Here is a 12,500-nt window from a genome sequence, read left to right as displayed (position 1 = left end):
TCGATGCCATCTGTAAGCAGAGAGGCAGCCTGGCAGGCAGCACTGGCGTGCACGACACCGTCGTGAACCAGCTTCTGTCAAAAATTGATGGCGTGGAGCAGCTCAACAACATCCTGGTCATAGGTGGGTTTGGTTTCGGGGGCTGATATTCGCCTCATCCTTTTCGTCCAGTTTGTTTACTTTTCTTTTCACTTTGTCCCTGTGTTTTAGGCATGACTAACAGACCTGACCTAATAGATGAAGCTCTCTTGAGGCCTGGAAGACTGGAAGTGAAGATGGAGATCGGTAAGCGCCAGGGCGGGTCTTGGGGTCGGACGCACGTCTCGCATGTGAATGCCGCGTGTACACATGCTCCTAAGGGACCCATAAAACTATAGGAGATAAGTAAACCGTGACTGGATTCGCAAAGTAAACAATCAGCATGATCCACGGGATAACATTCCTCTCCTCATCCTCACTCTGCTCTTCGTCAGGTCTGCCGGATGAGTCGGGTCGAGTCCAGATCCTCAACATCCACACGGCCAAGATGAAGCAGGCAAAGATGCTGGCGGCCGACGTGGACATTAAGGAGCTAGCCGTGGAGACCAAGAACTTCAGCGGGGCGGAGCTGGAGGGGCTGGTCCGTGCGGCTCAGTCTACAGCCATGAATCGCCACATTAAGGTCTGAGCCTGCTGCCCCACCCACCTTTTGGCTCCACCTGCCCCGGCTTTAGGGTCCCACATCCAACTGGCGCAGATATCCAAATCCAGTCAAATTCAAACCATTTTCCACCATAACCCTTGATAAATGGCAATACAGTGTGGTGTACCATCGATGGAGATGGCAGATCAGTTCTTCTTTCAGACACACGTATGTTACCTGCAGTTTCCTGCACCTTGTCGCGCGCGCGTGCGTGCGTGCAGTACTGGCCCACCAGGGCTGTTTCCTGGCTGGGGTCTCTTCTCACTCTCTTCATGATGCATTACAACACATTCCAGCATTGATATCTGTACAGTCGCTCTGGCTGGATCTGTCGCTCTCAGTCTCTGTTGACTTTTCTTTTTCCTCTCTTGTCTTTTTTTTCTTTTCTCTCTTCTCTTCTCGTTCTGTTTCTGCTTTGGTCTTTTAAGTGTTGTGCACTGTGAACAAACTGAACTGAATTCTGTCTACCGCTTCACTGAGGTTAAGAAGCACTTCCATCTTTTTAGCTGTGGTGATTCATCTCTGGCACAGCCTATCACATGGACAACTATTGTAAGGTGTCTGGGGGATGTGTGTGTGTGTGTGTGTGGGGGGGGGGGGGGGTGGAGGACACAGGTGACTTGGCCCATACACTCCTGCATGATATTTGATGGTGTTGAAACATATTGACAGGAGCTTATACAGGTGGGTAGGCATTAACCCCCACCCCCAACCTTTCTTTATCATCAGAGTAGTGAGTATTCTCTCTCTCTCTCTGTGTGTGTGTGTGTGTGTGTGTGTGTGTGTGTGTGTGTGTGTGTGTGTGTGTGTGTGTGTCTGTGTGTGTGTGTCTGTCTGTCTGTCTGTCTGTCTGTCTGCAGGCCAGTACTCAGGTGGAAGTAGACAATGAAAAGGCCCAGTCTCTCCAGGTTGGCCGTAGCGATTTCTGGGCATCGCTGGAGAATGACATTAAACCAGTGAGTTTGCCTTCTCTTGGACTCATCCACACCCATGTCTGCATGCCTCTTCCTACCGACCCCTGCTGACCCCTGCTGTCACCACGGCTTGGGAATGTCCTTGCTCGTTTTGAACTGTAGCAACGGAAGGCACCACGCAGTGCTGCTGTCACGGCACAGCTGATAGCAAGGAGTGTGTGTTGGGTCCCAGGCTTGGAGGCCTGTGCTGACGGACTGTCTCGCTTGCTGGCTGATGGACTGTCTCACTGACTGTCTCGCTTGCTGGCTGCAGGCTTTTGGCACCAACCAGGAGGACTATTCCAGCTACATCCTGAACGGCATAGTGAAGTGGAGCAACGCTGTGTCCGACATCCTGGGAGATGGAGAACTCCTGGTGCAGCAGACCAAGAACAGCGAACGCACTCCGCTAGTGACTGCACTACTAGAGGGTACATCTCACTCTCTCTCACACACACACACACACACACACACACACATATATATATATATATATATATATATATATATATATATATACACATACATACACGCCTGCACTCTCATGCCCATCATCCACGTATGGACACAAATATACACGCTTGCACATATACACACGCGCAAACATATTCACATATACACAATACACATTTATTTTATCTTCACATCTTCAGACACTTATGTATGTGTCTGTATGGCAATTTGTGTTCTCCCTGGGAATACCTTCCAACACACACACACACACACACACACACTTTCTGTAATGTCTGTAACTGTGCTGCTGTCCTCAGGACCACCTCACAGTGGTAAAACTGCACTGGCTGCCCAGATTGCTGAGGACTCTCAGTTCCCCTTCATCAAAATCTGCTCTCCTGATAAGATGATAGGCTTCTCTGAGACCGCCAAGTGTCAAGCCATCAAGAAGGTGCTGGATCCCTCGCATGAAAACCCCTCTGGCAGGTCAGGTCACGTGACGTGGCCGGGCTTCACTGCAAGGTCTCACAGGTTGTTTGTTTGCACAGATATTCGACGACGCTTACAAGTCCCAGCTGAGCTGTGTGGTGGTGGACGATATCGAGCGGCTTCTGGGTGAGTGTGTGTGTTCCCTGCGCGCGTGACCTCCGAGCGTGACCTCCAATGCAACAGCTGCACACAGTCCACACAGAATACTTGCTTTGCTTCCAGTGTTTGAGAAGATACTAAAATGGTAAAGCTGGTGTGTGTGTGTGTGTGTGTGGGTCTGGGTCTGTCTGTCTGTCTGTCTGTCTGTGTGTGTGTGCGTGCATCGGTTGCCTGTGCTCTCCCCAGATTTTGTGCCCATCGGTCCACGCTTCTCCAACTCAGTCCTGCAAGCTTTGCTGGTCCTCCTGAAGAAAGCGCCTCCTCGTGTGAGTTCCCGCTCCTCCGCTGCCACAGTACCGGCACCCCACAGACAGGGGGCAGCAAATTCCCTCCTCAGGGCATGTCTGTCCATTTCTGTTGCCGTATCGCCTCGTCGTGAATGTTAACAGCGTGTTTGCTTGTTTGGTTCAGATGTTGTTCTGCTTCTCTTTGTGAACTGGGGGGTCTAAAGGGTTGTTGCTTTTCTGGTCCCTGTGCTCTCTGTGGGCGAATGCTAGCAGTCACATTTAGGGTTTGTTGGTATGGAGCGTTATCAGCGATGGCGATGTGCTGCAATGAAGTGTTTTGGGACAAGTCTTTTGTGCATTAAAGCATTAATCAGTTGTATCTGTACCAGCACCAGGGTTATACATGTTCCAGCCCAGTGTAGTGCACATTGTGCATTGTTATTATTTAGTTTGTTTATTTATGTATTTTAGTACCTAACTTTTAGTAGATTTTGTGCTCCTCTATTGTGGTGTGGGAGCTGGTGTTTGTGGTCTTATCCTATGCAGGTCTGTGTGTGTGTGTGTGTGTGTGTGTGTGTGTGTGTCTGTCTGTCTTGATGGCAGCGAAGCTGGTCCTGGTCTGTGTGTGTGTGTGTGTGTGTGTGTGTGTGTGTGTGCCCAGCAGGGAGTCCATGAGCAGTAGAGGCAGGAGTGAAAGGCTGTGTGAGAGAGCGGGGACGTGTGTGTGTATGAGAAAGAGAGGGGACCTGACTGTGTGCTAGCTCATCTGCATGCTCTGGCACAAACCCCTGCACCACAGGAGGGCGACCCATAATCCCCTCTGCTCGCCAGGGCCTCTGGGAATGGCCCACCTCCTTGCCTCACTCCGTCCAGAGCTGCTGTAGGACAAAGCTTGCAGGAACATTCTAGAAAGTCCTGGAACAGGAGTCGTGACTTGTGACTAGCTTGTACAGTTCGTGGGAGCGTCGTCTTTTCATTTGTGAATCAGTTCTCCTTTAACACACCTGGGTAATACAGACGTGACCTGAACTATGTTGTGGTCGTTGTTATTCAGCAAGTATGCCCAGTGAAATATAGTACTGGAATTACTCTGGGGTATGCTGAACAACACTGAGGGGTGTGTTTGTGTTTGTGTGTGTGCGCGTGTGCATGCGTGCGTGCAGGGCCGTAAGTTGCTGATCCTGGGCACCACTAGTCGTAAGGATGTACTGCAGGAGATGGGCATGTTGGATGCCTTCAGCACCTCCATCCACATCCCCAACATTGCCAGAGGAGAGCACCTCATGGAGGCCCTGGAGGTCTGACCTGAGAGCGCGTGTGTGGTTGTGCGTGTGCGTGTGGGACAGGGTGACCCGCTCCAGCGGTGCCTTCCCCCAGTGTGTGTACCTGTTTAAGAGAATGATTCTAATGTCCTTTATTACATTGTAGAAATGAGAACTTGAGAAACAGTGGTGCTAAAAAAAAAAAATGCCAGTAACTGATGTAAATGTAAACTAATGTAAATTCCAATCAAGTGTTAGCATAAATTAGGTCATAATTAGTTGTATTGTGTATAATTATTGTTTGTGTGAATATTTGTGTGCGTGCATGTGCGTATGCACGTGCGCATGTTTGTGTGCGTCTGCTTATGCGTGTATGTTTGTGTCCGTGTGTGCGTGGAAAAAAAGTTGCTAGGAGGCTTCCAGGAAGAAGAACGTGCTCACATTGCTAAGGCGGTCAAATGCAAAGCCGTGTGGATCGGTATTAAGAAACTTCAGATGCTCATCGAGATGTCCCTGCAGGTGAGATCAAGAGCACACGCACGCGTGAGCCGGCGAGAGGGCGAGGGAGCGAGTGCTCTGCTCCCTCTGTGTCTAGACAAGGCCCTGAGTCGGAGCCCTCGCCATAAATCTTGCGTGGTTGGACTCACTTATCAGCTTTAATTATTTTCTGTCCGGTGCCAAGAGCTAATGAAAACAAGGCAGTGTAGCGGTGCTCCCTGTGCACGTTCACGTAAACGAGGCCACGCAGATGTGCTCTCCCCCCATGCTGGAACGTCCAGCACGTGCACGTAAACAAGGTTATCGTCCCCCGGTCCCAGATAGAAGAGAGAGCCCCGTCTTCTTTCGATCAGACGAACTCTGCAGAAAAGCTCCAGGTGGGAGCAGTGTTGGAGAGTGTCTCCTGTTTAGTGCGTGTCCTTGGCTTATGACGGTGTTTTCCTCACATTAGTTGTACTCCCAGTGAAGGCTTCTCTCTGCCCTGTCTGCACCAGGCTCTCTGGAGGCCCTGCTGACCTTTTTAATGAAATTTTAAATTCGTCTTCAGGATTTGATGGGAGTTGTAGTACTGTTTTTGTTGTAGCGCTGTCTCACAGAGAGGCGGGAGGCTGAGTGCGCTGCCCCGCCACACGCACCACGCCACACACAGTGCTGCCCCAACATCAGAGCTTTGCCGTTGGGGAAGAACTCGAATCCCCGTTACGGCCGGGGGGGGGCGGGGGGGTGGCGTAAACCGCAGCGCCGGAAGCCGTTCCTTGAACAGGGCCCTCTCCTGTCGCGCACGGCTGTGGTTGGGGGTCTCCTCGCCTGCCTGCTCACGGTAGGAGTGTAGGAAACCCACGAGCTGAAATCTGAAGTGCAGGCGTGGGTCAAGTGAGTTCGTTAAACACGCTCATCTCCCACACTCATAGGGCTGGTCTCAGGACGTCCTGACACTGTACCTGCAGACCAGATTCATCACCCTGTCTTAATCCTAACCCAGTAGTTACCGTTTAGTTGTCATTAAGCCCCCCCACCGGCCCTTTGAGCTCTTTGATATTTTACTGAAAAACACAACACAAGTATACATGCTGTCACCAGTGCTGTCAAATAAGAACTTGCTTACATCTTTTCTTGTCACATGCATTCTCTTGCATGTTCTCTGTCTTTTCTGTGTCTGCGTGTCTGTCTGTGTTTTTAGATGCCCCCTCAGTACAAAGTTCAGAAGTTTTTGGCACTGCTGACAGAGGAAGGCGCGTAAGTTTGCTTGATTGTCTCTTAACTGTGACCGCTGTGTTCCGTCTGTGTTTCCTCAACGCTGTGTTCAGCCTGTGTTTCCTCAACGCTGTGTTCAGCCTGTGTTTCCTCCTCTTTGTCCCCAGGCTTGGTTCTGATAAGCGTGTAGCTATATAGGCCCGACTGCTAGAGTGTACTCACACCCGTGCTGCTCAAGGTGAGAATGACTCCACGTTTTCTTGTGTGGTTTTTTTTGGCATAACCTAGTTTGTCCTAACAACAGAGCCAGTCAACAGTCTGCTTTGTGTCTGTAATCTCCATGTGTGAAGTTGTGCAGAGCTGTGTGGGGCTGCCCCCTTGCGTACTTCACCATTCTACCTGCCTTGTTCTGACGCAGTTAGCAGGTGGAGGCAAGGAGCGCACCCAAGCTGAACAAGGCCGCTCCTCTCTTCCTCTGCGCACCTTCCCCCGTCCCCCGATCATTTCAGCCCCTTTGCACGCTGTGTGCCGCCGTGGCGACGACCTCACCGCCCCTTCCTGGTCGGCACTGGTCCTGCTCGCTCAGACAGGAGCTCCCAGTACGCAGTATGCGATCTTGCCCGTTAAAAGGCATGCCCGTGAATGGTGTGCGCATACATATGATGGCCCGTTGTGTCTATGCATTAACGTTCCTCTCCTTCCGCCTTCAGTCTGATTGTGTGAGTACCGCAGTGGTTCATGTTAGGTGTAATCGTACTTTTATTTTAGACTCACTGATCCTTTCTCTGACCAAACTGTGTTCCAGGGGATTCCATTCTCATTGTACCTTTATTTTTGGTAAACAGTGTCTTGAATTTCACTGTGATGATATACTGTTTGGTTTTTTTGTTATTATTTTTTTTAATTTACTAACACTTTGCTAATAGATGAGTGCTTGCACCTGTTTAAGGGAAATTGTTCTTGCTTTACCCGTGAATGTGTAAAGGCGTTACGTTTGAGCTCTGTGACGTCCACCTCACCCTGGCCCAATGCTTGCTGAGTAATGGCCAGAGGTAACAACACCTAAAAAACCTGCTGAGGAATTGGAGCCACCGCGTGCATGGGCTGCTACGCCACACAAGAGGCTGTTAGGCTGGGAAACACACAAATTCCCCATGGGCTGGCGGGACAGAAGAAGGAAAAGCTCTCTGACCTGCAGCTTCTGGGACTTTGCATTGCTTATTTAAGAAACACTTGGATCTCTACATGTGGGACTTGGGAATTACGCATAATACACTTACGCAATGAGAACTGTGCTGTTGATGAGAGATGATTTCCCCCCTGAAATTAAGTTATGTGATGCTGATCAAACTTGATTTTTGTACAAGCATCCTGTTTATTTTCATTGGAAGTACAATATGTATGGAACTTGAGGGTAAATGCATGAATATATGCATTAAATAAACGATTTGAATCCTACACGAAGTGGAGTGCTGGATGCACATCTCTCACGTGTCATTTCCTGTTCCGCACATGTGGCGGTTCAAAATTTGAGTTCTTCCGGAAATCTCAGCGTTTACAGTCCACCTGCAGCGCGGGCGTCTGGCATGGGTGAGCCGTGCCGTGGGATTCCTGCCTGGCCACAGCGTGCGTTTGGACTCGCACCTCCGTCATCTCCCCTGGGCGCTCGAACTGCTGCTGCCTCTAGCACCAGCTGTCGTGAGAAGCAGGATGGGGATGAGATGGCAGCAAATGATGAAGATTTTTAACCTTCACTACCCTTTTATTAGTGCTGCGCGGGAACGCGGCATAGTCTGGGTCACCAGTCTTAACCGCTAATGAGAAAATAAGTTAAACCACCTTAGTGGGGGTCGTGCGTAATATCTCAAAAACAAAAGAGTGTACAGTGACGAGTCCATAAAGTACAAACAAAACAACACTAAGCAACATTAACGGGCCTCTTAGAAGTAAAAGCATGAGACAGTTAGTTGTTGTTCAAATATATAATCTTAGTTCAGTCATACAGATATATACATTGTGTAATAAATAATATTTATAAAAACATAACATTTTCAAGATGATAAAAAGGGAATCAATAACTTTAAAAGTTTTTTTTGTACAGAACTTTGGACGTAGCGGAGGGAGGGACTGAAAGGAGCTGGGATGGTGGGCGATGGGCTGTTCGCCGGCCGCCCTCACACGGGGGGCTACGCTAATGCCTGCCGTCTGCTTGTGGAGTTAAACGTGATGAGTGAGACGTGGGTAGGGCTCCGCTCGCCGGCTGCACCGTTCTGAAGCCCGTCTTCCAGCGTCGGCCGTCACGGGCACCTGGGTCGTGACGCCCGTACCTCACCCCCTCAGTTCAAAAAGCAGCTATGAAACACTTTCCTCTTCTCATCCATTTCCTCCGTCCTCCCGTATTCTTTCGCTCAGTCAGAGTCCCTCCCTCTCTCCATCTCTATCCCTTGCTTTCTCTAGATGGTCTTCCTTTCTTTTTAAGCAACCAAAAAATAAAATAAAATCGTATAAACGGGCGCTCAGACTATGGAGGAGGCAGCTTGTAATTTCTTCAGAATGTGTATATTTAAAAGGATAAAATGGTTATATTTCCTATCATTAGTGTTATTAGTCATTATTTTGTAAGTGCAATTTTTACTGTATAGGTGGGTTCACATGAAGCATGTGGAGGTTCTGGTCATGTTTTTACACTTTTATCTGTGGTTTTGTTGGCGCTTCTACCTGGAAACACTTTGGCGTTGTTTAGACAGGCAGTCCAGTCAGTTATTACGCATCCGATTTTGTCCTTGCTGTCCTTTCGTTATCACTACTGTTAAAAATAACACATTAAGTGGAAGAGCCCTGTGGAGCGGCTCAGAGCCGCCTTCCTTCTGGCTCTGTCCGTGTCTCTCTACACGACTCCATGCAGGTAGCTTATCGAAGACCGCGGCCACGCGAGAACCAAACCTGCTTTAGGCTGGCAGACTGCTGTCCAAACAGGCCTTCGGTGACTACTTCCAGTCAGGGGTTCACGGTTTTGTGTTCACCTCCCGGAATTCTAAACACGACGGCTCTGTTCCTTCCCTCTGCTCCGTGGCGTCGGCATTGTCTAAGGAGAAGGGGATATGTGGTTTTCCGTTTGCGGACGGCTGGACACGGGAGGCGCGTAGGGGGCGCCGTGTGCGTGAGTTCAGCCTTCTCAGAGCCCGCCGCCGTGGGGCAGGTTAGAGCGACGCGGGGGCTGCGCGGTGGCGTTGGGGAAAAGCGCGGAGATTGCGTCAGTGTCAGTAGTCTAAGCAGGGCAGAAAGACGCAGCCTCCGGTTACACCGCAGGCTGGGAATAGTTCAGTAGTTAAGTAGGCATGCTCCCCCCGCCCCCTGCGCTCCCGGCCCCGCCCCCTCCCTCTCCCACCAGCCCCCTCCAGTGCTTTCATGTGTGCGTCGTGTGAGAGCGCGTTGGGCAGATAGGGTTTCAGCTGCCGGGCCTTGTGGAGAGATGATCAGAGAGCTATTATGACAGGCAGAGTCTATCCGATACCAGAAGACATCAAGGGCTCGGGTAATGCCCTACACACTCTTTCACACGTCTCTTTTGTGTGACTCACCGACTGAAATAAATAAAAAAGGAATGCAGCTGAAATGGAAATGGTAATCACACTGGTAATTGTGATTTTCCCATGAGCCTTTGCTCCTGTGAGAAGGGATTGGTAGTCAATGAAGAACGTTCTAGTCCAGAAGTGCCGCTACCCACTGTGTGTGTGTGTGTGTCTGCATACTCAGTCCTCTATTTCTCTGTCTCTTGTACCCTCTCTGTCCGATATCCCCCAACGCCCCGCCCCTCATTTGCACGTGTGCACATCGTACACTCGTACACACTCCTGGCAGCTGACGTAGCAGCACCAGTGGAAGATGCAGTGGCACTTCTCCTTGCGCTTCTCCGTGCGGGTGTTGTGTCCACGGCCGCAGCACAGAAGGTCGCAGCCCTCGATGCCGTGCGACGACACGTTGCAGTTGCGGTCGCGCGTGCCGAATGAGCCCGTCTCTGGGTTGGGCTCGCAGAAGTTGGGCGAGCCCTCGTAGTACACCAGGTCCCTCTCCGTCGGGTGCTTGAAGAAGGCATACTTCGCCCGCAGGGTCTCCACCCAGCCGCGTGACTCCCGGTGCTTCTCCACCACCATCTCGGAGGCGCTGTCGTACTTGTCCTTCAGGTAGTCCCCCAGCAGGCGGAAGTCCGGCTGCGCCCACCAGCACGTCTTCACCTCGCAACTGCCCGACAGGCCGTGGCACTTACACCGCAGGTGCATGTTCTCCAGGATGGTCTGAAGGGGAGGGGCGAGACACAGGAGACAAGCTGTCAATCACAGCGAGGTTTTCCCTCCCCCCCCCCAATTGTGATGCAACTGAGCACCAGAGTGACAATCTGAGAACAAATTAAACATTTTATTTAAGTTAATTAAATATAATACAGAATAGGTGAAATCCAAGAATGCACTGGGCATAGATTAAACCTAGTCTTAAAATACAGTGCCAATGGTGAATAATTACTGGAAATATTTATAGTCTAGTCTTAGTCTTAATCTGGATCTGGCAAACTGGGACACTGTTTCTGAAGTTCCTCGGTCTCTGCCCTGCTCAGTATCGCTGGAGGAGCCCAGATCAGAACAGTTCTGGTTTGAATGGGTTTAAGCCCTGCCAGACACGGTGTGGCAGGCCTAGGTCCTAGGTGCTGTGCTCCGAGACAGGCCCAGTTTGGCAGGTCCCAGGTGCCGTGCTTGGAGACAGGCCCTCGCAGGGCTCAACTAATTCCTTTCGGGAGTCTTCATCATGAGAGCACGCCAGTGGCACTTTCTGCCTTTGTTTTCTGTTTGTTTGCCTTAATTCCCGGCTATATTTAGCTGCAGAATTCCCCAGCTGCAGCGGAAGGCAGGTGTTTTGAGGCCCCTCAGGGGACCAGCCAGGGTCTCTGACATCATGTCCTGGACTGCAGAACCCCCCGCAGGCTACGCGGGAACAATGGCGTGTGAGAGGCAGGTGGGGCAGCCTGGGGCCCAGGGACCTGACAGAGCTGCCTGTCTCGCTGCCTGGCCCTGTGGTCTCTCACTGCTGCAGCCGAGCGCAGATCAAAGAGCCGCCGTGCCTCGGTGTGGTCTCGCCCCTGAGCCAGCCGGGTGCTCACAGACTCCAGCGCCGAGCGCAGACAGCGGCAGGGACGGGGCAAATCCCCAACGTAGCCACCCTCAAACCCTCCACCGCATTTACACCTCAGTCACGGAATCCAGCGGCGGACAGGAGACACACGAGGCATGAAAGGATCTGGGAGGTAATTACCAGCAATTTCCAATAGAAGCGCTCCTTTTGGGGTTAAAAGCCCCTCAGAAGAAGAAAAAAACAAAACTGTCAGGCGGCTCCTGACAGTTAATCTGTCATACATTAACACCTTGAGCTGTGGCTGAGACCCACCCAGGGACAAATACCAGCAGAGCTTTGTTCATTGTCTTAGTACTTTAGTACCGTTTCATTCTACAGAAACAGTTTAGCCTAATTCTTGATTCATTTGAGGTTGAGAAGTACGCGCTGTATGTTAGCACAGGCGATCCGTTGGCCTCACCATCCTCCCGGCCTCGTTGTTGTGCCGGTTCATGGCTGAACGGGCATCGGGCCGGTTCTCCCGGGCGTCAGCGAACTCCCGCGACACCAGCACCCCGAACTCGGCATCCTCGCTGCAGCCACCCCACTTCCAGCCCTCACCCGGCGGCCCTTTGTGGTGAGAATCACAGCCACACATGGTGGAGGTGCCCTCCGCGCACGAACGCGTCACCGCGAAGGCCACGCCAGCAGAGGCGATCGCGTGGACGAACGCCGACTCCCTGGTGGCTGCACAGACAGAGAGAGAGAGAGAGAGATGGTACATGAGGAAGGGAGAAGGGTGAACAAGACAGAAATAATTAGTTCTTAGAAGCCCATGACCTATGACCCCTGACCTATGACTACTTTCCAACAGTAAAAAAACAGAAGCGGAGCCGTGTCCCGAGGCTCCTAGGTAATGTGGGAAGGTTAGGCCTGCTCTGCCGTCCCATCCAGACGTACTGAGAGTCTCACATCACCCAGTATCTCAGGGGCAGAGATCATTTTCGGTGATGAGCTCTGGAATATTGATGGGACCCAGAGCCGTAAGGACGGGGGCTCTCTTGACAGGATGCACTCAATTGTTGGGCCTTGTCATTTGTGCCTAATGTTGGCAGAGGTTTCGGTGACACTGTGTCATGTTAAAGGTGCGCTGCTCTCTGCCTGGATCGGCTTTCTGGAACGGCCTCTCCAGCTCGCGCCCGGGGCGAACGTGTGTGTGTGAAAGGCAGCGATAAGCCCGCATGCCTGCTTTCTAGAGGCATGTGCTGAGAGATGGTGTTACGCCTCCTTTGAATGCAACAGCTTATTATGTAACTGGACACCATTGTTTCACAATCACAGCACACTTAGTGTGGCTCACCCGGTTCTTCAGGGGCTCACAGAACCCCTGCTGCACTAATGTAGAAACCCTGCAACCCAGACAGCTTCTCTCTGCTACGGCCTGATCACACACACGCACGCACAGAACAGACCCAAACGC

General features: G+C 51.3%; 2 protein-coding genes across 6 annotated transcripts in view; one reads left to right on the top strand and one right to left on the bottom strand.

The window, feature by feature from the left end:
* nsfb (N-ethylmaleimide-sensitive factor b) overlaps positions 1 to 7,375 on the top strand; it is an 18,334-nt gene extending 10,959 nt beyond the window's left edge. For 2 of the 4 annotated variants that reach the window (XM_027020917.3, XM_081697239.1), the window contains exons 10-22: positions 1 to 123; positions 211 to 285; positions 474 to 661; positions 1,543 to 1,638; positions 1,910 to 2,066; positions 2,406 to 2,539; positions 2,637 to 2,703; positions 2,923 to 3,002; positions 4,127 to 4,261; positions 4,631 to 4,744; positions 5,904 to 5,959; positions 6,085 to 6,155; positions 6,336 to 7,375. The exon at positions 1 to 123 is cut by the window's left edge and continues 43 nt beyond it. In XM_027020917.3, the coding sequence (XP_026876718.2) occupies positions 1 to 123; positions 211 to 285; positions 474 to 661; positions 1,543 to 1,638; positions 1,910 to 2,066; positions 2,406 to 2,539; positions 2,637 to 2,703; positions 2,923 to 3,002; positions 4,127 to 4,261; positions 4,631 to 4,744; positions 5,904 to 5,959; positions 6,085 to 6,115 (1,256 nt within the window). In that variant the 3' untranslated portion in view covers positions 6,116 to 6,155; positions 6,336 to 7,375. Of the gene's footprint in view, positions 124 to 210; positions 286 to 473; positions 662 to 1,542; positions 1,639 to 1,909; positions 2,067 to 2,405; positions 2,540 to 2,636; positions 2,704 to 2,922; positions 3,003 to 4,126; positions 4,262 to 4,630; positions 4,745 to 5,903; positions 5,960 to 6,084; positions 6,156 to 6,267 lie in introns of all 4 variants that reach the window. The other 2 variants (XM_027020918.3, XM_081697238.1) reach the window with 2 other exon arrangements.
* Positions 7,376 to 7,617: 242 nt separating this feature from the next.
* The window catches only part of wnt3 (wingless-type MMTV integration site family, member 3), a 20,883-nt gene continuing 16,000 nt past the window's right edge, over positions 7,618 to 12,500 (bottom strand). The window contains exons 3-5 of one of the 2 annotated variants that reach the window (XR_014117132.1): positions 11,502 to 11,767; positions 8,636 to 10,212; positions 7,618 to 8,387 (exon numbers count right to left, since the gene is read on the bottom strand). Coding sequence is in view for 1 of the 2 variants with exons in the window: in XM_027020948.3 (XP_026876749.2) it covers positions 9,733 to 10,212; positions 11,502 to 11,767 (746 nt within the window). In the remaining variant the exon portion in view is untranslated. Of the gene's footprint in view, positions 10,213 to 11,501; positions 11,768 to 12,500 lie in introns of both variants that reach the window. The other variant, XM_027020948.3, reaches the window with a different exon arrangement.

This window comes from Electrophorus electricus, chromosome 15 (genome assembly GCF_041902795.1).
Source record: "Electrophorus electricus isolate QZ-2024a chromosome 15, ASM4190279v1, whole genome shotgun sequence".
Taxonomy (NCBI): domain Eukaryota; kingdom Metazoa; phylum Chordata; class Actinopteri; order Gymnotiformes; family Gymnotidae; genus Electrophorus; species Electrophorus electricus.
Note: the sequence above shows the minus strand (reverse complement) of the source record. Positions and strands in the feature narration are given on the sequence as shown.